This window comes from Schistocerca gregaria, chromosome 5 (genome assembly GCF_023897955.1).
Source record: "Schistocerca gregaria isolate iqSchGreg1 chromosome 5, iqSchGreg1.2, whole genome shotgun sequence".
Lineage (NCBI taxonomy): Eukaryota > Metazoa > Arthropoda > Insecta > Orthoptera > Acrididae > Schistocerca > Schistocerca gregaria.
Window position 1 is genome coordinate 636,826,785 of NC_064924.1, and position 27,098 is coordinate 636,853,882.

At 42.6% G+C, this 27,098-nt stretch overlaps 1 protein-coding gene across 7 annotated transcripts in view; it reads right to left on the minus strand.

The window, feature by feature from the left end:
- Positions 1–27,098, minus strand: part of LOC126271985 (peroxisomal multifunctional enzyme type 2-like) — a 155,141-nt gene that overhangs the window by 75,241 nt on the left and 52,802 nt on the right. For all 7 annotated transcript variants that reach the window (XM_049974457.1, XM_049974451.1, XM_049974454.1 and 4 more), the window contains 3 exons: positions 12,390–12,534; positions 12,093–12,220; positions 11,746–11,862 (listed from right to left, as the gene is read on the minus strand). In XM_049974457.1, coding sequence (XP_049830414.1) covers positions 11,746–11,862; positions 12,093–12,220; positions 12,390–12,534 — 390 coding nt within the window. The remainder of the gene's footprint in view (positions 1–11,745; positions 11,863–12,092; positions 12,221–12,389; positions 12,535–27,098) is intronic.

A 27,098-nucleotide genomic window follows, 5' to 3' on the forward strand; every position in this document is an offset into this window, starting at 1 on the left:
AGGAGTCAGATTTCACCAGGTTCCCATCCACCCTTTTCATGATGTTCTGAACGTCAACAATTCCCTCCTGAGCCCACTCACTCTTTAATTCTTCTGCAGGAATGTCAACGAGATCCCTACAGGTAACAACACCCTCACTGGAGTTCAGGGTGCTGTGAAGCTCTGTATCGATAGTGTATTCCCCCAAGCTTTTAGCTGTTTGTAGGTTAACTGTTTGCTGAGCAGTTGATGTTTCAACAAGCAGTGTCCCATTCCGTAAACGCTTCACTGATTTTAAAGTTCCAGCTATTCCTTCTAGACCCTTTTGGATATAGAATGGCGAAACCTTTTCAAAGGAACCCTCTTTCCTTTTTATTATTAAAAACACATTCTGGTTTTCAGTATGTGCTCTGTTACTCAGAACTGCTGTACGTTTGCTGACGCTGGAGTCAGGAGGACTGGCTAACCTAGCCCTCTTGTTGCATTGGGCGGTAGTGCCTGCCAGCAGTCCACCCATCCCACTGGCCAGCGAAAAATTAGAATGAGGAAAAGACAAAGAATTTGTGGTATTCATGGTTGTCCCACGAGCAACTAGGGAAACTTATGTCCATCCAGACAGAGCCCCGCATGCCTGGATAAGCCTTGTACAACTGAGGTGTGGCAGGTTCCCCAGAGGTTGCTCACTAGCGACTGTTCCACCTCAACAGCCATGCATCTTATCGGCGCGCAGCACACCTTAAGATTGAAGGTTTTTTTATCCAGGCAATCAAGCCAAGATCCCCAGTCCCTAAGACACACAACGTACCACCGTTGTGTCACACAGTGGTCGCTGAAGCATGCCCAGAGCTTACGGTATCAGTAGACTGGCGGCACACACCAGTCCACAGCTCGAGGACTCCGGATTCGCCAAACCCGTACCCAGTAAACGAATGCTGAGCCCCCTGAGCGAGCTGTTCAATATGTCCTCCATGGACATATGCGAAACTGATGTGATCATCAGCCACTGTGCCGTCGGTGTAAACCACTTCATGGCCTCGGTACATGTCAAGAATCGAGAGGAAGTGCCAGCAGAGAGCCGCGGGGTTAACTGGGTTCTTAGGGCCACGTGAAAGATCCGGGCGAAGCCGCAGCCTAGGTGTACACCATGAAGGTGTACATGAATGATCCTCAAGTATAGGTGGTAAAGGCAAGGACTCCAGTTCAGTAAGAAGGGATCAGACATGAACTGCAATTGGAAGCCCTCTCCTGGGCCGCCGATGCGGGAGATGAACCGCTATGGGTAGGAAAAGGAGACAGTAATTCGGATGTGCAGGAGAACTACAAATGTGTGCAACGTAACTGGCCAGCAGTTGTGCACACCTAACCTGCAATGGAGGGACTCCGCCCTCCACCAGGACGCTCGTCACCAGACTCGTTCTAAAAGCTCCTGTCGCTAGGCGAACACCACAGTGGTGCATTGGGTCGAGTAAACACAACGTTGAAGGCGCCACCAAAACGTAAACCAGACTGTCATAGTCAAGGTGGGATTGAACAAGGGCTCTGTAGAGCTGCAGCAGTGTATAGCGATCTGCACCCCAGTTAGTGTTGCTCAGGCAGCGGAGGACACTGAGGTGCTGCCAGCACTTCCACTTAAGCTGACAAAGATGAATAAGCCAAGTCAGTTGGGTGTCAAAAACCAGTCCTAAGTATTGATATGCCTCCACTACAGTGAGTGGATCTTCATTAACGTAAAGTTCTGGTTCCAGATGAACGGTATGACACCAACAGAAGGGCATAACACTCAACTTTGTGGCCAAAAACTGGAAACTGTGGGCTAGAGCCCATGACTGCACCTTGTGGATGGCACCTCTGAGCAACACCAGTACTGGTGGATCAGTACGAAATGCAGAAATTGTCTGCATACAGAGAAGGTGAAACGGACGGCCCTACAGCTGCTGCACTAAAAATAAAGGTACACTCAATACAGAGCTCTGTGGGACCCCATTCTCCTGGATATGGGGAGAACTATGGGAGGCACCAACTTGGACATAGAAAGTATAATGCGACAGGAAATTTTGGATAAAAATCAGGAGCAGGCCTCAGAGACCCCACTTGTATAATGTGGCAAGGATATGATGTCGTCAGGTAATGTGACACGCTTTTCGGAAAAAAATAAGGCGGCAAAGAGGTGTTGGCGTCTGGAAATGACAATCAGATGGCAGACTCAAGAGAGATAAGATTATCAGTGGTAGAGCAACCCTGGCAGTAGCCACCCTGACATGGAGCCAGTACGCCACGTAACTCCTGGACCCACCCCAAATGCCGACACACCATATGTTCCAGCAGCTTACAGAGAACATTGCTGAGGCTGATGGGCTGATAGCTATCCACATCAAGCAGGTTTTTACTTGGTTTGAGCACTGGACTGATGATGCTCTCCTGCCATTGGGATGGAAAGATGCCATTCCACCAGATCCAGTTGAAGATGACGAGGAGATGTAGCTTTTAGTCAGATGACAGATGTTTAATCATCTGACTATGGTTCTGATCTGGCCCAGGAGTAGTATCGGGGGCAATGTGCAAGGGCACTGAGGAGTCTCACTCTGTAAATGGGGCATTATAGGATTCACTGTGGCATGTAGTGAACGAGAGGACTTTCCCTTCCACCCGCCACTTGAGCGTGCGAAAGCCTGGGGGGTAATTCTCCGACACAGATGCTCAAGCATAGTGCTCAGCAATAGCGATTGCATCGGTAGATAACACGCCATATATTTTAACACTGGGAACGCCTGTTGGGGTCTGGTACCCGAAAACACGTCTGATTTTTGCCCAGACTTGGGAAGATGACGTATGGCACCCAATGGTTGACACGTATATCTCCCAACACTCCTGCTTCCGTCGTTTGATAAGTTGGCGAAGGTGAGCATTGAGCCGTTTAAAGGCCATGAAGTGCTCCAGGGAAGGGTGCTGCTTATGCCGCTGTAGAGCTTGCCAATGCTCCTTAATTGCTTCAATGACTTCTGTCGACCACCAAGGCACCTTTTGCCAGGGAGGGATCGCATTTTCTGCCACAGAAAGACAGAAAGGATTGTTGTAGTCACATGCTCAACCATCACATCGATGTTCCCGTGTGGGGGAGATTCAACGGTGACAGCAGAGGTGAAAGTTTCCCAGTCCAACTTGTTTACATCCCAACTGGGCAGGCGTCTGTGTGACTGACGCAGGGGCGTGACAGGAAGATGGGGAAGTGGTCACTACCACACAGGTCGTCATGTGCTCTCCAGTGGATAGATGGGAGAAGTCCTTGGCTGCAAATTGATAATGGCCGAGTAACTACCTCAAGCCACACTGAAATGTGTGGCGGCCCCAGTATTCAAGAGGCAAAGGTTGCGTTGTGACAGTAAATTTTTGACATCTCTGCCTCGGCCAGTAAGCACGCTGCCACCCCACAAGGAGTTAGGGGCATTAAAATCTTCCAAAAGCAGGAAAGGTTTAGGGTGTTGATCAATCAGTGTAGCTAATACATTCAGGGGTACTGCATCATCTGGAGGAAGATATACATTGCAGACAGTTATTTCCTGCATCATCGCTATTCTGACAGCCACAGCTTCAAGAGGGGTTTGAATGGGCACAGTTTCACTACAGACTGAGTTTAGGACATAAATGCAAATCCCACCTGACACTCGATTATAGTCACTACAGTTCCTGTAATATCCCTTATAGCCCTGGAGGGCAGGGGTCTGTATTGCTGGGAACCAGGTTTCCTGGAGGGCAATGCAGAAAGCAGGTGCAAGGCTTAACAGATGTCGTAGCTCAGTCTGGAGGTGGATAAAACCGCCGCACTTCCACTGGAGGATGACATCATCGTGAGACTGGGAAGGCATGGAACATTCAATGACACAGTTTATGCCTCAGGGTCACCTGCTGCCACCAACTTATAGCCTTAGCAGTCTATATCTATTGTGTCTAAGGGTCCGGAGAGATCGAAGTCTTCAGTGGATGCCAGAATCCCCACCTCATCTGCAGAGCTTGTAGGTAATGGTGGAGGGGGCGCCACCGCAATTCCCTCGGTCCTTGGGATCTTCTTTTTGGATTTCTTTCGCTGATCCTTGTGTTTTCCTGGCTGGGAGGACTTCATTGATTCAGTCTCTGGGACTCAGGATGAGTGTGAAGCCCTATGACCAGCTGCTTTTGGGCTCTTCAGCCACTGGCTGGTGTCATCGTTCCCACTAGCAGAGACCTGGGAAAGGAGTGACCCAAGGAACCCCTTCCTGGCGAGAGGAGCCAAAGAAGACCTATGCTTTTCTGGTGCAGAAGTGGGGACTGATATCCCCAATGGTTGGGGGGGAGAGGCAGGGGAGCGGGTTGCTCCCAAAGTAGGTGGTGCAGATGCAACAGGGAGGGAAGTGGCCACGACTGGCTCTGAGAGGTGACTGGGGTTGGTAAACTGACAGGGCAAGAACTGTTGTAGCGGTGGTGTAAGACGATGCCATACATACAGGGTATAGGTGTTCAAATTTCCTCTTAGCCTCAGTGTAGGTCAGTCGGTCCAGGGTCTAGCACTCCATGCTTTTCCTCTCTTTCTGGAGAATCCTGCAGTCAGGTGAGCAAGGCGAATGGTGCTCTCTGCAGTTGACACAGATGGAAGGAGAGGCACGTGGAGTATTGGGATATGATGGGCGTCTGCAATCTCGACATGTAACACTGGAAGTACAGCAGGAAGACATATGGCCAAACTTCCAGCATTTAAAGCACCACATTGTGGGAGGGATATAGGGCTTTACATTACAGCAGTAGACCATCACCTCGACCTTTTCAGGTAATGTATGACTCTCAAAGACCAAGATGAAGGCACTGGTGGCAACCTGATTATCCCTTGAACCCTGGTGGACACGCGGAACGAAATGTACACCTCACTGCTCTAAATTGGAGTGCAGCTCATTGTCAGACTGCAAAAGAAGGTCCCTGTGAAATATGATACCCTGGACCATATTTAAGCTCTGATGGGGCATGATGGTTACAGGAACATCCCCCAGCTAGTCACAGACGAGTAACGCCCGTGACTGGGCAGAGGATGCTGTTTTGATCAGGATCGACCCAGATTTCATTTTGGACAAGCCCTCCACCTCCTCAAACTTGTCCTCTAAATGCTCAACAAAAAACTGAGGCTTCACCGTCATGAAAGATCCCCTATCAGCTCTCGAACATACAAGGTACCGGGCTGAATAAGAGCTGCTGCCATCCTTAGCCTGACGTTCCTCCCCTGCGTGGCCACTGCTGGGAGTCCTGATGCCCTAGGGTGATGGGCATCTACTCCTCAGCATATGTGGGAGTTAATGACGCAGGCATCACCAGAGCAATCCCTGTGTGGTCAGGGGGTTACAACCAACAGGGTACATGGTGGCCCCTCCACTACGGACTGGCTACAGTGCTGGATATCAGGCGCAAACAAGTCCATTATCATCGTCAGCGTAGAAAACAATACTGCACAGTTGATGGGAAAATACACACCCAGGAGGGTGACCTCGCCCAACAACTGGAGAAAGAGCAGAAAGGCAGATTCATGTCGACAATGGATGTGATAAGTCTCAGTACATGATAGAGAAGTAGTATGAAAATGGTTCGATGAACCAGCATAGTCTTGTAAGGATCACAGACCCAGATACTGACAAAGGCCAAAAAGAAAGTACTACAGGCTCTTGAGATTTGGGGCTACAGGAGGACACTGTGGACAGACTGACTTACAAATGCAGGGTAAGAGAGACTTATGGGGTTAGCAGCCTACTCAGAGCAGTCACCAAAATGAGAAATAATGTTGTCTTTTTTCTTCTTTATTTTAAAGGCTCTTTCTTTCGCAGTTGCAGTTATATTAGTTATATAGATAATATGCTGTCTTTTGCATCTGTAATAAAAGTCTCATTAAGACCAAATACATTTTGCTTTATTCTAAAGCATCTTCAGTGCTCAGGTTTTTTGTTTCTGATATCATTCTTCTACACATTTGTCACAGATTTTAGCACACAGTACTTTCACTAGCACCAAATATATTAACATTTTTGTGTTGTGAAGAACCACCTAGAGTCAGTGACCTACCACATATATGTAGAAGAATGGGAAGAAAGACATAAGAAATTAAAAGAACGTGGCCACGGAAGACGCTTTAAAATGAAGTGAAATACATTTGTCTTAATAAGACTTTTATTTCAGTCACCAAAGATGGTATTTAAGCTATACAACTTGTACATACTATGTGGTTAGCCACCTACTCTGCTTTTCACATTAGGGTACTATTAGGATCAAGGGAATGGTAGAGACACAAAGACAGAGCATGGTCACACCAGAAATTCATGTACAATATTATAATTGGTAGAAAATATGAGAACATGAAGTAACAAGCTGTAAGGAGAGAAAAAGTTAATGAATCCAGTAATCTCCTCATGATGGTAGTCCAGGAGGAGGAGGAGGAGGAGGAAAGGAAGCACATATGTCTGTGAGATACAGCTGAATTAAGACAGAGTCACATGAAGTGTGGATTTTCTGACTCAGCGACCACTGGTCTTAGTAAAGAAGAAGAATAAAAAAGAGGCCCATGACCACAGGTACATCACTGGCGAAGTCAAAGAAATCATGGATAATTGAAGAAACACTAACTTATCAACTAAAGAAGAAAATACAAGAATACAAGGACGTGATGGAAAGCAGAGGATGACATGGTTAGAGTCAAATACGAGGAATATCAACAAGAAGAGCAATGAAATAAAATAAAAGGAAAGACAAAGAATGTCAAAGAAATTTGAAAATATTGTGGCAGATACGGATACAATCAGACTGTTTGTATGTTGTTTCTGTTCGGAATTTCCATTACTGCAACGAAAACATATAGCAATAGACAACAAAAACTGCTAAAGGGAAACAAATTGTAATTTCTAGACTGTAAAAAGTAAGATTTTCACCTATGTCTTCATGGGGCAAGACCTGACTGCATAAAAAGGGCAGATAAAAGTCCGGAGTACTTCTCTAAAGTTGGAAAAAGATGACCTACAACTAAATAGAAGAAGACAAAATCTGTTTGATTTTTCAGCTCTTGAATTGGCCATGATTGAAGATAAAAATTATTGGACATAAGATCTGGCTGTTATGCAAAGCACTGTTTTCTCTTATAAACCCAAACACATTTCAAAATCTTTGTGCCATCTTGAGTAAATGCCACACTGGGACTGGGCACACAACACAAAAGTTACATTGTGGTTTGAAAAAGTTTGATTGGTGTTATTTACAAACAAGGTTCTGCAAAATATGTGTAGTGTTTGTGTGTGCTTTACAACTGATGAGAATGCAGATAAAGAAAGACTGGTGAGAGCTAAACTTGCAAATGACAAGCTACAAGTACACTATAATGTACAGCGAGTCCTGCATAACCCTATAACGTAAAATAATAATAATAATAATAAATTAAATAAATAAAACCCCACCACTTAACCCTTCAAAAAAAGATCAGGATTTAAATAAATACAATCCACTGAAGAGGGTAAAAACCTGTTGAAATATATTTCTATCTATATGAAAAAAAATATTTATCATAACAGGAGGTGGACCTTATATCCAATAAGAGGAAATTTATATGAAAGGCAAATGCATTATGATTATATGATTAAGAATGACTGCACGCTGAAAGGTTTGACAGTTGGGCATTTGGATTATGGCAGAAGACAAAGGAATTAGAAGATTACCTGATCTAGTTCCACACACTATTAAGCAGCAGAAATTCTATTACATATTTAGAAAAGCTTCATCACTGGAATTGAAGATTGCACAAATGAATAACTGAGAACTAAAAAACCATCACTCGGACAACAAAAAAGTAAAATAAAAAGGAAAAAGGAAGGAAATCAAACAATCGAAAATCCAGGATCGAATGTAACAATATTAGAGAAGGAAAGTTGCTACTCACCATATAGCAGAGATGCTGAGTCACGATAGGCACAACAAAAAGATTCACACAATTATAGTTTTCGGCCATTAAGGTCTTTGTCAACAATAGACACACATACACAAACACACACTCACGCAAATGCAACTCCACTCATGTCTGCAGTGTGGTTTCAGTTGTCTGAGACTGCAGACCTGTGTGCAAGTTGTGTGTGTGTGTGTGTGTGTGTGTGTGTGTGTGTGTGTGTGTGTGTGTGTGTGTATTGTTGACAAAGGCCTTAATGACCGAAAGCTATAATTTAGTGCCTATCGCAACTCAGCCTCTCCACTATATGGTGAGTAGCAACTTTCCTTCTCTAATATTGTTACATTCCAAAAAGAAAGGAAAAATTCACAATATGTTTGTCTTTAGAAATTTTAGAATTTACCAGTGAAACAGTTCCTCCTTTATTCTTAAAAATGGAGGGACGAAAAAAGAAAATCCAAGCTAGCATCACAGTATTTGTGGCAATACATACAGCCTTTAACAATCTAACAAGGGGAGGCCACAACATTTGGAACACAGATTTACTGCAAACTTCGTACACTCGTAGTAGTCCATGAGGACAACAAAATGTGTAAGCAGTAGCGCGAGCTTCTCAAGCGTTATTGAGAAAATCACAAGATAATTTCGGTCGTCCAATATATACCTGTGAGTGGGCATTTTTCTCATGAACCAGTGCAGCCAATTGGTTAGCGTTGAAGACTCATAACCAATGGGTTGCTGGATCCAGTCCCGTTCATCACTTTTTTTTATTTTCAATACAGTCATTGTCTTTACTATGTATATTACAATTGTATAATGGGAAAAATACATGTAATAGGATGGACTTTTATTAAATTTACAATTTTTATCATCACAAATAATATAATTTACTATCGACTAGTAAACGACCGAACGCATAAAGTGATACAGAAAATGTATGCTCGTCTGTGTCTTCAAAATTATTCGTATATAATTGAAAGAGAACGAGAAATTGCTTATCTTGAAGATGCTATTAAAATACAGTCGATACTGCATGACCAAACGGCAGTGCCAATATTTAAGGAAATGTGGTGTTATGCATGGTTGCTTCCAAATTATCGTCTGAAAGACAGGCTTTTGAAAATGTTAATGAGGTTTGTTTTGCCATGAAAAACCTCGAAAGACCTAGTGTATGCAAAAACATAGCATTTATTCAATGCAGCTGGTGCCGTTTAACTTTATGCTTTCCATGTTTTTACGAAAAATACCATCCTGCAACTTGTAGTCATAATGTCGAAAGCGATAATTAATTGTACATCTTTCGAAAGCCATCTGTGCTGCTCATAAACTTGGAGGTAACAAGTCGCTGTGGCTCCTTCCAGGTATGAGGGATTTCTCAAATCACAGACAAGCATGCATTTTCAGTATCACTTTATGCGTTTGGTCGCTTACTAGTTGATAGTTATGAATATTATATTATTTGTGATGATACAATTTTTTAGACTGCAAATAACATTGTAAATTTAATAAAAGTTCATCCGATTACACGTATTGTTTCCCCATTATATCAATTGTATATAAATAGTAAAGAAAATGAATGTGTTGAGAAAAGAAAAGTGACGAACGGGACTCGAACCAGTGACCCATCGATTACGGGGCTTGAACGCTAACCAATCGGCTGACGCTGCTTCGTGGTAAAAATGGCCACGCACAGGTACATATTTGACGATCGAAATTATCTTGCTGTTTTCTCAATAACGCTTGAGAAGTACGCGCTACTGCTCCCACATTTTGTTGTCCTAATGGAGTACTACGAGTGTACAAAGTTTGCAGAAAATCCGCGTTCCAAACACCATGGCCTCCCCTTGTAAGATGAGGTGAGATATTTAAAACTGAGAAGTGCGCAGGGACAGAATACAGCTATGGGTAAATAACTTATAACATATATAAACCCCAAGTTCAAGTAATAAAAGTTAAAAAGCAATAATGAATAACAAGAAATTTTATAGTTTGGGGATGACAACACCATTCTATATGAGAATTAAGAAAATGTGACATAAAGTCTGACTGGAATAGGTTGGCTTCTGTGCACAGGATAAGAATTAAGCATAAATCAAACAAAGTACGTCACAGAAGAGGAGAACAATGAGTTGCTTATCATTCTCAGTCCTTATGTCACATATATGCTACATCCAATCTTTATTTTTTTCTAGTTCAGGAAATAAACTAAACTGGCTGTGCCTGAGTGTAGCATATACTTTACACCATGTGCTTTCTGTGTATCATTTATTTTCATTCCTGGATGATCCTTGTAAGTGGCAGCATCTGCTTAAAGAAATCTGTTTATCACAGTGTCATTTTGTCTTCAAGTAATAAAGGTAATTTATGTTTGCTTTTAGTAATTTTGAGCTACAATGTGTAATATGCTAATATACCCTATACTTGCTTCACTACCAACAGTTACCACGGATATCTGAGACAGCTAAAGAATGGATGGAGATTATATTTATTTACTTTATCTTCAAGCATTGTGCATAATGTTAATAATTGGTACAAATTGGATAATACATATAAAATAATAATAATAATAATAATAATAATAACACAGAAAACAACTAAATCACCCAGATTTGCATAAAAACCTATGGAGTATGAGTTTAAATTTTAGATCATCTTTTGCACAATCAAAAAATTCATCTATGGCATAGAAAGCCTCTTTTTCAAGCCTGTTTTGTAGAACACATCTGAAGGACTTTAATGAGGTAGGCGGCAGTGCACAGAACAGTGTTACTCCAAGTACATAGAGGTATTGTGAGTCTTGATTAGTCTTGTAAAGAATAGGCCAATCTTCTTTGTGATGTATGTTGTTATAATGAAATGATGTCGTTAATTTGTCTCTAGGTTTTGTTTTGTATATAATAGGAGACTAAATATAAATAATGATGGACCTGTCATTACAACCAATTTCTTGAGAAGCAGTCTGCAAGATACATAGTTTTTTAAAACACCTGCTACACATCCTGTAAAAACTCTTTTGCCGCAAGGAAGCTGTCCAAAAGCAGTATGTTATGTGGCTATGAAAAAATGCCTAACAGGAGCTGAGGATCATGTTCTCATTCACATTTGCTGTAAGTTTATGTAAAAGGTGTATAATTTAGTACACGCAGAATCTGTGTGGAGATTCCAAGTTAATCTGGAATACAAACATACTACCAAAAGTTGAACAGACATAAATACTGCTAACAGTAACCATTACTTGACCAAATGTGTGGTTAACTTGCTCATATTTTCAGTTCTGCAGAAATAAATGAACAAGTAAAAAAGGAGGAGCGAAGAGTATGGGAACGAGGTACAGGATACTGGAACGTATTTAAATGCATGTGGCTGGTTATAGTTATCTTGCTGCTGAAAGGAGCAACATGAGTGAAACTCTTAGAAGCAGATAAAATTAGAATACACAAAGCACATTACCAAGTGAGTGTAATAGCTGTGTGAGAACAGAAAGAGGGGCACAAGGTAAGAGTTGGGGTTGGGGTTGTTTGGGGGAAGAGATCAAACAGCGAAGTCATCGGTCTCATCAGATTAGGGAAGGACGGGGAAGTAAGTCAGCCGCTCCCTTTCAACGGAGACATCCCGGCATTTGCCTGGAGCGATTTAGGGAAATAATGGAAAACCTAAATCAGGATGGCCGGACGAGGCATTGAACCGTCGTCCTCCCGAATGGGAGTCCAGTAAGCTAACCACTGCGCCACCTCACTCGGTCACAAGGTAAGATAAGATGGAATGGCTTCAAATTGGCAGAGGAGCAATGATTAAACAGCAGAATAAATCATGTGTGTACAAATGTTACTTGCATTTTCCGGCCCAACCAGCTGCTGATTCAATAATTGAACCAGTTTCTTCACACTCTTCATGGCACAGCCACGCGACAACAGGTGCAATCAATTCAGGGCGAAGTTCTGCAAAAAAGTCTGCAACAAAATAATAGCATAAAATCTATTACTATACCATCCTGCATTCACCCTTTCAATAATTGAAAAACTGAACAGGTCTAAAGATGGTGTAAGATCTGTCTCATTAGTAGCAACTAACACAAATTATATTATGTTGTGAGGTGCCAAATATAAACACAAGTTACTATGATACGTACAAAACAATTTTAGGGTTAAAAAATGTACATGTCTGCTTTTGCAGGACTAACCTGGAGGAAGAATATCTTCTGTAAGTCGGGATGCTGCTGTGGGAGCAATGACATTACAGTGGATGTTGTATTTTCTTCCCTCAATGGCAAGTGTGTTACTGAGTCCAACAACACCCATTTTTGCTGCACTGTAAGATAGATATTAATTACTATTCTTTTTGTACATACAAAAGTAAAAATGAAAAAGTCACTTTATTCTGTACATGAAATATTTCTGCACCTATATTCTTTTCAAAGTTTCCCTGTATTTTTCATGACAATGCTTTGGGTTCAGAAACCCATCAGTAAAGAACCAACCTGTAATTGGCTTGGCCGAAGTTTCCATAAAGACCAGAATTTGATGCTGTTACTATGATTCGACCATAATTCTGTTTCCTAAAATGTGGCCAAGCTGCTTGAGTTGTTTTAAAAGTCCCTTTCAGATGAACCCTTTGGATCAAGTCTGAAAAAGGAAGTTATATCACTGGTCTGGCAGCCAAGTACTTTTCTAATGAAAGCAAACACAACACAAATCAAACTAAATAAATAAGGATGTAAATAAAATAGAAAGAAACTTCCACATGGGAAAAATATATTAAAAACAAAGATTCCAAGACTTACCAAGCGGGAAAGCGCCGGTAGATAGGCGCAATAAATAAAACACACAAACACACACACAGAATTTCTAGCTTTCGTAATAGATGGTTGCTTCTTCAGGAAAGAGGGAAGGAGAGGGAAAGACGAAAGAATGTGGGTTTTAAGGGAGAGGGTAAGGAGTCATTCCATTCCCGGGAGCAGAAAGACTTACCTTAGGGGGAAAAAAGGACAGGTATACACTCGCACACACACCCATATCCATATGCACATACACAGGTCTGTCCTTTTTTCCCCTTAAGGTAAGTCTTTCCGCTCCCCCGATTGAAATGACTCCTTACCCTCTCCCCTAAAACCCACATCCTTTCATGTTTCCCTCTCCTTCTCTCTTTCCTGATGAAGCAATGGTTGGTTGCGAAAGCTTGAATTTTGTGTGTATGTTTGTGTTCGTTTGTGTGCCTATCGACCTGCCAGCGCTTTTGTTTGGTAAATCACATCATCTTTGTTTTTAGATAAATAAATAAGGATTTTCATAGCTGTCATTAAGATTGCACAATTAGAAATGTTGATTTTTAAGCACTTTGCATTGTAAGACATTTTAAATAAAATTTCCAGTTTTACATGTCAGACAGCTGACAAGAGTAGAGAATATATATTTAGTTTTTATAGGTGAGTGGATATTGGATATGGTGCATCATGGATTAGTCTGCATTTACTTGTGCGTGATCAGAGATGGAATTCAGGATGACAATGTAATCATTCAGACAATTTTGCCACTCAGCTATCTTAGTTTCAAAGTTTGTAGTTTGCTTCTGGCACTTTCCTTTGGTAAGCTAGTATAAAAGTGGATACAAAATCAGCAAAGCGACAACATCTGTGCAATTCACATGTTTACTTACTTACACTTACATATTTCATCTGACTCCCGTCATTTCCTTTGTCTTAAGAGTAAAATTCATTTCAAAAAGTTAGGTACAAAAATTTGACATAAAATTTAAATGTGTTTTTCATGCCAATTTTATCAAAATTAGCACAAATGTCAAGATACATTGTGTAGTATTACATCTTCAATTTTATACATAACCTATGCTTTCTAGGAATGCGTCATGTTCTGTAATATTATTTTACCAGCTATAAGGTTAACTCTGCTTTTCAGAAATCTTGGCCACAGTATCTTGTTCACAAACTAACATTTTCCAAATTTTGTTATATATTTACATGAGAAAGGTATATTTTGAGAAGTTTTGGAACTCGCAAAGATTTTTGCAATTTGAGTGTCTTGTGTAACCTATTCGTAATAAATTATAGTTTACAGTTATTGTGAATAAGTAACATAAAACATTATATTAGCTCTCTCTTTTAGTAGGGGTGTATATTGTCCACATTTATCATAAAATGATGGTACAGTAGAACTTCCTTTAAAAACGTTTCAAAGAAATAGTAAAACTTGTACCAAGTTTTCTGTTGTCGCAATAGATACCTCTTTTTTGGCTATAAATTACTTAAAGACTACTGATAATATTTGGAGTACAACAAACACATAAATTAAAAGAGAATAGCAAGCTCAGTATAAAGTTATTCATTTACTATTCTGTAAAATACAGCACCAAGCATAAACTGTTTACTGTTTCGTAAAATATTGCATCAGGCATAATGCAGCCCCTTTGTGTTTTCTGATCTCAGGCAGAGGATAAGTTGGTTGCTACTCATGAGCAGCTGGATATCGTCCTGACTACTGTCAAGTGTTTGGAAGCTGCTGCAAATGGGTGTGTTGGCAAAGCTACCGAGAGTTGTGTATCAGAGCCACTGAAGATTCCTCAAGTACTATCCTCTCCTGTGTATACTGTCTCTCCTACAGGAAATACAAGCCCCATCATTACATGTGTGCCTTAGTGTGAGTAGTGTGTCAATGTTAGGTGTAGGCATCCTGCACAGGATAGATAGGGACCTAGGAACTAGGGACAATTAAGAGCATTATACCGCTCCTTCTAACTAACAAGTTGTAAATGTCTTCTTTCACTGAATCTGAATCTCAGTCAGTGGGACCCCACTTCACCTGTTTTGGAGAGGCTCATTTTGTGGCAGAGAGAAAAGAGTAGGGTCTATTAATCATCAGCAGTTCAAACATAAGGTGAATAATGGTACCCCTTAAGGAAATGGCAGGAAGGGGTGGGAAGGAACACTAGATACACTCAGTGTGTATGTCTAGAGGCCTCATTCAGCATCTTGAAGAGGTTATTTTGGCAGCCATTGAGGAAACAGGGTGTAAACAAATACAATTTGTTGTTCCTGTTGGAACAAATGATACCTGTTGTCTGGGCTCTGAGGTCATGCTAGCAGCATTCGAGTGATTAAGAGAGAGGGTTGAGAATACCAGCCTTGTTCATAGAGTTTCTGTGGTGTCACCGCCAGACACCACACTTGCTAGGTGGTAGCCTTTAAATCGGCCTCAGTCCGTTAGTATACGTCAGACCCGCGTGTCGCCACTATCAGTGATTGCAGACCGACCGCCCCTACACGGCAGGTCTAGTCTAGAGAGGCTCCCTAACACCCAGCCCAGTTGCACAGCCGACTTTGCTAGTGATGGTTCACTGTCTACATATGCTCTCATTTGCCGAGACGACATTTTAGCATAGCCTTCAGCTACATCATTTGCTACGACCTAACAAGGCGCCATATTCAGATACTATTCTGAACAGATAATATTGTGAATCATTTACCGTCAAGAGCAACGTTCATCATTAATGGATTAAAGTTAAGTATCAAACTAATTCCGTCTGCTTTCTAAATTCTAATTCCTTGTCATGTTCCAGACCTCACGTCAGTATAATCCTTCCCTCCTCACGGTAGCCAGCATGAGCTAAAATGTGTGCATTTTGGCCTCCTCTAGTAACACGGTGTTGGCTCTTCTGCCAACACAACATTGGTGACGAGTAAAAACAGTGTTCTTATACTGCCCTGATTTAATTGTGTCATGGCTTCGCCACAATCTCCAGATGTACTGTCTGAATTTTATCGCCTACAGAATCAGCAGATGCAGGCATCACTGGATGCCCTTGGACAGCTCGTCCAGGGTCAACGTGCAATGCAAAATGATGCGGCAGCCGCCGCTCCACCGCTAACGCAGTCACAAAATGCACTTGCACCACCCTTCCGACCTTTTGATGCTGCACTGGGAAGCTGAACGGAGTGGTCACGCCAATTTGGATTCCATCTCGCCGCCTAGAGAATTCAAGGTAACAAGCGGCAGCCTTTTCTTTTGTCGTCCGTCGGTATGCAAACCTACCATGTGATAGTAAAATTATTTTCCCGACGTGCCATAGCAACTCTGTCTTATGAAGAAATTTTGTCTGCATTAGATGCATATTTCAAACAATCAGTCAATGTAGTTGCCAAACGGTATATCTTCTTTCGCACAAAATATACAGCAGGTCAGTCTAATCGGGAGTGGGTTGCAACCTTGCAAAGCCTTACTAGGGACTGTGCTTTTGAGTGTCAATGTGGACTCCCATATTCAGATACTACGGTACGTGGTGCAACTGCACAGAACATTTCTGATGTTCGTATAAGGGAACAGTTTTTGAAACTAATCAATCCCTCCCTTCAACAAGTGATGGACATATTGGATTGGCAGGATACACTTGACTTTGCTCAGGAATCATTTGAAACTTCACTAGCCATGTGTCAGGTTAACCGGCCCGCCGGGCAAGCTGCACAGAGAAGCAAACAGCCCTCGCGCCTGGCCTCACCGCTGCCGCCAGGCTCTCAGCCATGTGTGCTGCGTTGGCAGGCAAATGCAGCGCTCAAATCATGCCCGCGGTGTGCTACTAAACATTCACGTGAGAATTGCCCATCACACCAGGCTATTTGCTTTTACTGTAATAAAAAAGGGCATGTTCAGAGTGTTTGCCAGAAAAAGCTCATATCAGAAACTCAAAACCATTCCAGGCCCTTTGCTTCGCGCCAGAATCGGAATCGAACCAAGGATACTCAGGCTCGCAAAACTTCTCCCATGGAAATTCATGTCGTTCATTCCAATCCGCCCAGTGCTACTCTCTCTAACAGTGACTGTGTTCATCCCACAAATATTGTGCGTCGACATCACCGGAAATCCCGTCAAGTCACAAGTGATTTTGTACCAGTGTCAGTTCACATTGCACGCGACAGTCGCTCTTGTCGTCAGCAGGACAATAAACGTTTTGTAGACTTGGCCATTAATGGCAAAGTGATATCATTCCAGCTCGATACCGGAGCTGCAGTTTCACTGAATAATCGAAACACTTAAAAACTAATGGGCACACCTCCATTGTGTGCCGCAAATGTTAAGTTAACTAGCTATTCAGGTTAAGAGATCCATGTGTTAGGACAGTGGAGCCTTCTTGCAACATACAAAGGACAAACAAAACTTGTGTCATTTTACGTCCTTTGTTCTTATTCTGCAGTGAACTTGTTTGGTTTCGATTCATTTCAGTAGTTTAACTTGTCTATAGTGAATCAGATCCTATCAGTGAACCAGACTGTGCCTTCAGACAGTGTTTCTCGTCTATGTGAAGAATTTGCAGACATTTTTGCACTGGGCCTCGGTTGCGCTAAGAACTATAAAGCACATTTGGAACTGAAAGTAAACACGCAACTGAAATTTTTCAGGGTGCGCAATGTTACCCACGCATTGCGTGATGAGGTCACAAAAACATTACATGTACTCAATGCCCAAGGCATACATCCCAGTCCCACACACCTCCGTGCCACACAAGACTTGCCTTCACCGCAGAATTTGAAGCAGCTACAGAGTGTGCTGGAAAAAATCAACTATTATCACAGATATGTGCCGCATGCCTCTTCCATTTGAGCGCCGCTTCATTGCTTATGCCGTAAAGGTGTTCCGTTCATCTTACTGACGGAATGCGAATGCGCCTTTCACCAGTTGAAATCGGCGCTGCTTTCCAATACTTGCCTTATGCCATTCGACCTCCGGAAGCCCCTCTTGTTGACGGTGGATGCATCGGATTTTGGGGTCGGTGCTGTGCTTGCGCACAAAGATGGCTCGCACGATCGCCCTATTGCCTTTGCGTCCAAATTGCTCTCCTCTGTGCAAAGAAATTATTCACAGATCGAGAAAGAAGCATTGGCTCTCGTATTTGGTGCTACAAAGTTTCATGACTTCTTGTATGGTCGTCACTTTACCATAATCACAGACCACAACCTTTGACATTCCCTTTTCATCCGAACAAGCTTGTACCTCCACGTACAGCACAGAAATTCATTCGCTGGTCTATTTTCCTCTCGTAGTACCGCTACGATATCTTGTATCGGTCCACTGCTAAGCATGGAAACACTGATGCATTGTCCCGTTTGCCTGTTGCTGAGAATAGGGCATTCGATTCCTCCGAACTTGCTTGCATGTTCATTGATTCGGAAACTGATGACATGGTCGAATTGTTTCCGATTGATTTTCGTCATGTAGCTACAGCCACAACTTGCTAACATTCTGCGTTTTGTTGCTATGCAATGGCCCTTGTCAAAGTCACGGATCGGGGACCCGTTGGCTCGCCGATTTTTTGCCCACAAGGAGAGACTTTTTGTTCGATGTAGTGTTTTGCTGTTGCGTTCTGATAATGATCAGTCCAGGGTCGTGGTACCACGTTCGTTACAGTCCTCTGTCTTAAAGCTTCTCCACCAAGGACATTGGGGTATAGTGAGAACAGAACAACTTGCTCATCAGCCCTGTACTTGGTTTGGAATCGATGCCGTGATTACGACTATGTGCTCTTCTGGCATGGTGTGTGCCGAACAACAATCAGCACCACCGCGGAAATTCTTTGCATGGCCAAAATCCACTTTCCCTTGGCAACGCTTTCACATTGATTTTGCTGGTCCATCCTGGAATGCTCGATGGTTGGTTGTGATAGATTCATTCAGTAATTTTCCTTTTGTTGTCCGGATGTCTTCCACGAAATCATCTGCCACCATCCAAGCATTATCTGCTATCTTTTGCATTGAAGATCTTCCATAGACAATTGTTTCCGACAATGGCCCACAGTTCATGTCTGCAGAATTTCAATCATTCTGCAAGGCCAATGGTATTCAACATCTGACGTCTGCACCATTTTCGCCACAGTCAATTGGTGCCGCTGAATGATTGGTCAGGACTTTCAAGTCACAGATGTTGAAGTTGAAAGAGTCGCATTCTTGGGAGGACGCGTTATTGCTCTTTTTGTCCTCGTATCACTCTCAGCCTCGAGATGGTCGCTTGCCGGCTGAGTTGCTCCACGGTCGCCATCATCAAACCTTGATTTTTTTTGCTACATCCGCCGCATCAGGTTCCTGTGCAGCGGCAGACACCTGCTTTTGCCCCAGGCGACGTTGTCTACTACTGCCACTATCAAGGTTCACGGCATTGGCTTGAAGGGCGCATTCTTCGTTGCCTCAGACGCACTATGTATCTGGTTTTGGGGGCCTCTGGTGAGGTGCGCCAGCATCTCAATCAGCTGCGCCTCTGTCGTCGCACGGGATCTGCTGCTAGCTGTCTGCTTTCAGTGATGATGCCGTCCAGTCAACGCCCTGGGGACCCATCTACTGGCTCGGCTCAGCCCCAGGTGTTACCGATGCTGCCTTCCATTTTGCCCCATGGCGACACGCCGCCGCCACTGCCTGTTCTCCCGCCAGCGACGCCCGCAGTGGACGCATCACTGCAGCCGCCAGGCACTCCCCTGGGTCACGCGCTGCTGATAGCTCCTCAGGACCCGTTGTTCTCCGACATGGAACTCTCACTCGCTCCGGACCATATGTCGTATTCACCCGTCGGGTGCCCCGGCCCAATGGAGATCGCCTCTTCGGCCCCTCCTGTCTCTCTACGAGCGCAAACACCGCATGTCGGCGTGCACCGTCGAACAGGTTTTCAGGCGTTTCATATCTCCCCATGATCCGAATGGCAGGGTGCGGGTCGCACAGCCTCGCCTGTTGTTAGGCTCCCCACCTCGTTGCATACGCCAACATGGTGTCCTCCTCACGGTGGGCGGAGGCCTTATGCCACAACCGTACGCCGATTTGTGGGGGAGGAATGTGGTGTCACTGAGAGACACTACACTTGCTAGGTGGCAGCCTTTAAATCGCTGTGGTCCATTAGCATATGTCGGACCCACGTGTCGCCACTATCAGTGATTGCAGATCGAGTGCTGCCACATGGCAGGTCTAGTCTAGAGAGACTCCCTAGCGCTCGCCCCAGTTGTACAGCAGACTTTGCTAGTGATGGTTCATTGTCTACATACGGTCTCATTTGCCGAGACGACACTTTAGCATAGCCTTCAGCTACGTCATTTGCTACGACCTAACAAGGCGCCATATTCAGATACTATTCTGAACAGATAATATTGTGAATCATGTACGGTCAAGAGTGACGTTGATCATTAATGGATTAAAGTTAAGTATCAAACTAATTCCATCCAGTTTCTGAATTCTAATTCCTTGCCATGTTCCAGACCTCACGTCAGTATAGTCCTTCCCTCCTCACACCAGCCTGCGTGAGCTAAAACGCGTGCAGTTCGGCCTCCTCTAGTAACACGGTGTTGGCTCTTCTGCCAACACAACAATTTCAATGGAAGCTCTCAATCTGGAGCAATGCCCCAGAACAGAAGACACCCTCCTTGTTCTTAGTCAGTGAAAGGTCCAAACCAGACACTCAGAGGGTTTCGTGAGAATTGTAGGGTCCCCCTAAAAAGGTCAAGTGTGCAATACACTTTTTAATTTTTTTAAAATATATATATTAGGCTTTGTAGACTTAGAGAAAGCTTTCGACAATGTTGACTGGAATAATCTCTTTCAAATTCTGAAGGTGGCAGGGGTAAAATATAGGGAGCGGAAGGCTATTTACAATTTGTATAGAAACAAAATGGCAGTTATAAGGGTTGATGGGCATGAAAGGGAAGCAGTGGTTGGGAAGGGAAGAGACAGGGTTGTAGCCTCTCCCCACTGTTATTCAATCTGTATATTGAGCAAGCAGTGAAGGAAACAAAAGAAAAATTCGGAGTAGGTATTAAAATACATGGAGAAGAAATAAAAACTTTGAGGTTTTCCGATGACATTGTAATTCTGTCAGAGACAGCAAAGGACTTGGAAGAGCAGTTGAACAGAATGGATAGTGTCTTGAAAGGAGGATATAAGATGAACCTCAACAAAAGTAAACCGAGGATAATGGAATGTAGTTGAATAAAGTCGGGTGATGCTGAGAGAATTAGATTGGGAAATGAGACACTTAAAGTAGTAAAAAGGTTTTGCTATTTGGGGAGCAAAATAACTGATGGTGGTCGAACTAGAGAGGATATAAAATGTAGACTGGCAATGGCAAGGAAAGCGTTTCTGAAGAAGAGAAATTTGTTAACATCAAGTATTGATTTAAGTGTCAGGAAGTCGTTTCTGAAAGTATTTGTATGGAGTGTAGCCATGTATGGAAGTGAAACGTGGACGATAAATAGTTTAGACGATAAAGAATAGAAGCTTTCAAAATGTGGTGCTACAGAAGAATGCTGAAGATTAGATGGGTAGATCACATAACTAATGAGGAGGTATTGAATAGAATTGGAGAGAAGAGAAGTTTGTGGCACAACTTGACTAGAAGAAGGGATCAGTTGGTAGGACATGTTCTGAGGCATCAAGGGATCACCAATTTAGTATTGGAGGGCAGTGTGGACAGTAAAAATTGTAGAGGGAGACCAAGAGATGAATACACCAAGCAGATTCAGAAGGATGTAGGTTGCAGTAGGTACTGGGAGATGAAGAAGCTTGCACAGGATAGAGTAGCATGGAGAGCTGCATCAAACCAGTCTCAGGACTGAAGACCACAACAAGAACAACAACATATATTAGGCGAATCTCCCTCCAATCCCGATAATGATATTTGTGGAAAATTCAGAAGTAACAGAGTAAGATCCAAAGAAACATGTCACGAAGCAAGCTGGGATCTTTTTAGTTCCTCTCTTGTTTTACCAACTGCCTCCTTAAATTCAGAACCTCACTTATGATGGAAATATATTATATTAATGGCAACAAACAGACCTGACCCCTTTGTGGAAGTCCACATAGAAACTAGGATCAGTAACAACGAGGCAGTTATAGCAACAGTGAATATCAAAACACGTAGGGAATCCAAACAAGAAGAAAGATTTGTGTGTTCAGCTAACTAGATAGAGAAACAATAGCGTCATACCTTAATAAGGAATTTATTTAATTGGGTAGATAAAAAAATCACCTCACCAAGCAGTGGCAGAACACACACATAAAAAACTGTTTTGATTGGCAAGCTTTCAGAGCAGAGATGAAGGAACAGGGGTGAAGGAAAAGGACTGGAGGGGTCTAGGAAAAGGGGTAGATTTTGGGAAAGCCACCCAGAACTGCGGGTCAAGGAAGACTTACTGTACGGGATGAGAAGGAAAGACTGATCACTGGGGACTGCACCGGAGAAGATGTGAAAACCTGAGAGCTTAAAAATGGAAGACATTATAATATGTAAGATAAAGATTACTACTAAAACATTGTGCACAAGTTAATAAGAGTGAGAAGCTAAGTGCATTGTACGTAACAGAGGTGGGAAGGGGCAGTGAAAAATAGATAGGAAAGAAAATAAAGATGTAGAAAACTAAAACAGATTGAAGCAAAGAGTAATTACAATGAAGAAAAGCTGAGATGGAAGAAATTAACATAAATTAAGGCCAGGTGGGTGGTGAGAACCAAGGACATGTTGTAGTGCTAGTTACCACCTGCGGATTCTGAGAAACTGATGTCTGGGGGTGAATACAGATGGTGCATGTGGTGAAACAAGCACTGAGGTCATGAATGTCATGTTGTAGAGCATGCTCTGCAACAGGATATTGCGAGTTGCCAGTACATACCCACTGCCTATGCCCATTCATCCTAATTGATAATTTGGTGGTAGTCATGCCAATGTAGAATGCTGAGCAGTGTATACATAATAGCTGGTATATGACATGTGTTATTTTGCAAGTGGTTCTCCCTATGATAGTATACGTTATGCCTGTCACAGGACTATTATAGATGGTGGTAGGAGGGTGCATAGGGCAAGTCTTGCAGCAGGGGTAGTCACAGTGATAGGAGCCATAGAGCAGAGAGATGGGTGCAGAAGGAGCATATGGTCTGACAAAAATATTGCAGAGATTGGGAGGGTGACAGAAAGCTATTCTAGGTGTGGTGGGCAAAATTTCAGACAAAATTGATCTCATTTCAGGGCATGATTTTAGGACGTCATGGCACTGTCAAAGTAGCTGATTAACATATTCCAGACCAGGATAATACTGAGTCATCAGTAGTGTGCTCAGAAGCTGTTTTGTGGAGGAATCAACAGTACCAGGATTTGATGTGATGACCCGGGGAATCTGTTTTTTAACTAGGCTGGTGGGGTAATTACGTGCAGTGTAGGCTGAGGTGAGAATGGTGATGTGTTGCTGTAAAGAGTCTGCATATGAACAAATACGATTGCCTCAGATGCCAAGGCTGTATGGGAGGGAATGTTTGACATGGAAAGGATGGCAACGGTCAAAACGTAAGTACTGTTGTTTGTTGGTAGTTTTAAAGTGGACAGAAGTGTGTGGCTGGCCTTCGGTTAGGACGAGATCAACATCAAGGAAAGTGGCATGGTATTCACAATAAGGCCATGTGAAACTTAACTGGGACAAGATATTCAGGGGTTCCAGGAACTTTAGTAGGTCAGCCTCACCATGAGTCCACATGGTAAAGATGCCATCAATGTAGCTAAACCAAAGCAGGGGCTGAAGGTTTATGGATCCTAGGAAAGCCCCTTCCAAGCGACCAATGAAAAGATTGGCATAGGAAGGAGCCATCCTGGTTTCCATGGCCATACCCCTAATCTGTTTGTATGTCTGACCCTCAAAGGTGACGTAGTTGTTGGTAAGTATAAAGTTGATTAAGGTGAGAAGGAAGGATGTCATAGGTTGGAATCAGGTGGGCACTGACTGAGGAAATGTTCAGCAGCAGACATAGCATGTACATGGGGGATGTTGGTATAGAGGGAGGTGACATCAATGGTGACAAGCAAGGTGTGTAGTGGGAGTGGGATGGCACAGATTTCAGACGATCTAGGAAATTGTTGGTATCTTTGATGTAGGAGGGGAGTTTTTGTACTATGGGTTGCATGTATTGATCACCTAAGGCAGATATACATTCGGTGGGTGCTTTGAAGTCAGAAACTATAGGATGGCCAGGATAATTGGGTTTTCAGATCTTAGGAGGAAGGTAAAAGATGGGGGTGCATGGTTTGGGTGGGTTGGAAAAGTTCTATGGATTGAGGTGTTACTCCTTGTGAGGGGCCAGAGATTTTAAGGACGGACTGCAGGTCAGTTTGAATCACAGGGGTGGGATCTTGATGGCAGATGCTGTATGTGGAAGTGTCAGACAGCTGGCGTAGACCTTCACTAACATACTCCTTTCAATCATGTACTACAGTGGTAGATCCTTTGTCTCCTGGAAGAATAATGATGGAGTCATCAGCTTCTAGGGAACATAGAGCCTGGAGTTCTGCAGAGTCATGTTGTAGTGTTCAATGTCAGGTTTGCTGTTGGAAAGGTTTTGGAGTTGGGTTGCAAAGTGATATTTCCAGTGGATATTACCAAACCAGCATGATCAAATGCAAGTTTAGAGCTGGAAGTGAGGCCCTTAGAGATAATACAGATAATTCAGGAGGGGTGAGTGCTTTGGATGAGAGGTTAAGGACACTGTACTGTTGTAACTGGTTCTTTGGATTATGGGTTAGTCTTGATCTGGGAGCACTGGTGAATGCTGTGGGATGTTAAGGAGGCTGGGCAAGCTCGGTTTGTATAGGAGAGAAGTGGCAGTTACTGGTGTGGCTGTTTAGGGAGCTGCAGAGGGACAGGAAGGGAAAGACCACTCTTCAAGTAGTTTAGGAGAAGGTGGGATAGCTTTTTGAGGTAAGGTCTGGCATTTTGTTGCAGTTTGAAGTGGGCTTAGTGGATGATACCATTCAAGGAAACATGAGGGACATGTAACTGCAGGATTTTGTGGGAGAGAAGTCTGGTAGAGTGGAAATTTGCTGATGAGGTATTTAAGGTCACCCTGCATTCCACCTTTAAGCTCTCAGGTTTTCAAATCTCGTCCGATGCAGTCCCCAACAATCAGTCTTTCCTTCTCATCCCGTACGGTAAGTCTCCCCTGACCCACAGTTCTGGGCGACTTTGTCAAAATCTACCCCTTTTAATAGGCCTCTCCAGTCCTTTTCCTTCACCCTTCTTCCTTCACCTTCAATCCTTCTGCCTGAAGGAGCCACTGGCTCCAAAAGCTTGCCAATCACAACAGTCTTTTATGTGTGTGTTCTGCCGCTGCTTGGTGAGTAGATTTTTTATCTATCCAATTAATAATTTTATCAATAATTGATTGTTTTCAATAATGAATTATGGTTCAAGTTTAAAAGAACAGTTGACCATGGACAGGACAGATTTGTACCCAGTAGGCGAGTTCATAATAGGAGAGACCCTTAAGGACAGGGACATGTAGAGGAATTATGGTTCAAGTTTAAAAGAACAGTCGGCCATGGATTGGAAAGAAATGTACCCAGTAGGTAAGTTCATAATAGGGGAGACCCTTCATGATATACAATCACTGTACAGAAACTTCTAACGAAACAGAGACTACTGCATAACAGATATAAAAGCAAAGGACTACAATTGAGAGATGCTGAATTAAATGCTTTTGGCAGTCAAGAGAGGAATGTGTGAAGCCATCAGTGACTACTAAAGCAGAATAATGTCAAACGATCTTTCACAAAACCCAAGGAAATTCTGGTCATATGTAAAGCCCATCAGTGACACCAAAGTTAGTGCCCATTCACTCATGGGCAAGACTTGAACTGAAACGGAGCATAGCAAAGCAAAAGCAGAACTCTGTTTTCACATTTTCCTAGAAGTATTGCCTAACTTAATTCTTTTACCAGTGGAAAGAAGAACAAAATACATATCAGTGTCAATGGCATTGAGAAACAGCTGAAATGGTTAAAACTGAACAAAGCTGCAAGGCTCGATGGAGTCCCTATCAGGTCCTACACCCAATTTGCAACAGAGTAAGCGCCTCTGTTAGATATAATCTATTGTAGATCCGTCAAACAAAAAACCATGCCAAATAGCTAAAAGAAATCACAGGTCACACCCATCTACAAGGACAATGGCAGAAGTGATCCACAACACTATCGTCCAATATTCTCAACATAAATTGGTTGTAGAATCTTGTAATATATGCCAAACTCAATCATAAAGAGGTCTTTTGGACAGAATGATATCAGCCATCCCAAGCAGTGTGGATTCCTAAAACATCGACCATGTGAAACCCAGGTCAAACTTTTCTCATATACTACAATGAAAACTGTGGACCTGTAATACACTGAAAGCCGTGGACCAAGGCATTCAGGTAGATGCAATATTCCACGAATTCTAAAAAGCATTTGACTCAGCACCATATGTATGTTTGTTATCAAGAGTATGACTATATGGGGATATCGAGCACAATTTGTGACTGGATTGAGGAAATTTTGATATGGAGGACATAGTAAATTACCTTGGATGGAGTCATCAGCAGATGTAAAAGAAACTTCAGGTGTTGCGCCGGGAAGTGTGTTGGGACACTTGCTGTTGGCATTTTATATCAGTAATCTTGAAAATAATATAAAAGTAACCTCAGACTTTTCGCAGACAATGCATTTATCAGTAATGAGGTTAATGTCAGAAATAAGTTGTGCAAATATCCAGTCAATCTTGATAAGTGGTGCAAAAATTGGCAAATAGATTTATATTTCAGAAATGCAAGACTGAGCTTTTCACAAAATGGAAAAACACGTATGAATATAACATTAATGAGTCACAGCTGGAATCTGTAAACTCATATACATACTTGATATAACACTCAGAAGAGGCTCTTGAAGACAGATGGAAACTATCCCCAGAAAGTTGACTAACAAAGCTTTAAACGATGACTCCAGGAATATGCTATAGACACCACATTGCTCCCATAGGAATTGTGAGGATAAGTTTGATTAATTTCAGCATTCACAAAGGCATTTATACAATCATTTTCCCACACCCCATACATGAATGGAGCAAGTACAAAGCCCTAATAACAGGTAAAGTGTGACATAGCTTCTGCCATGCACTTCACATTGGTTCGCAGAATATAAATGTAGATGAAATAGAGGTTTTTGCAGAAAGAAAAACCCTGTGCCATTCAGAAGCTATTTTCTGAACTTTGAAATGTTTAACACAGTTTTGTTCATTATTTCCAAATAAGGAACTCTGGGTGATGCTGTCACAGAATCTATACATAGAAGGAGATCATGAAAAGCATTATATCTAGGAATAAGAGAAACCAATATTTTCACATTTTAACAACATTTTTGTAGTCCTT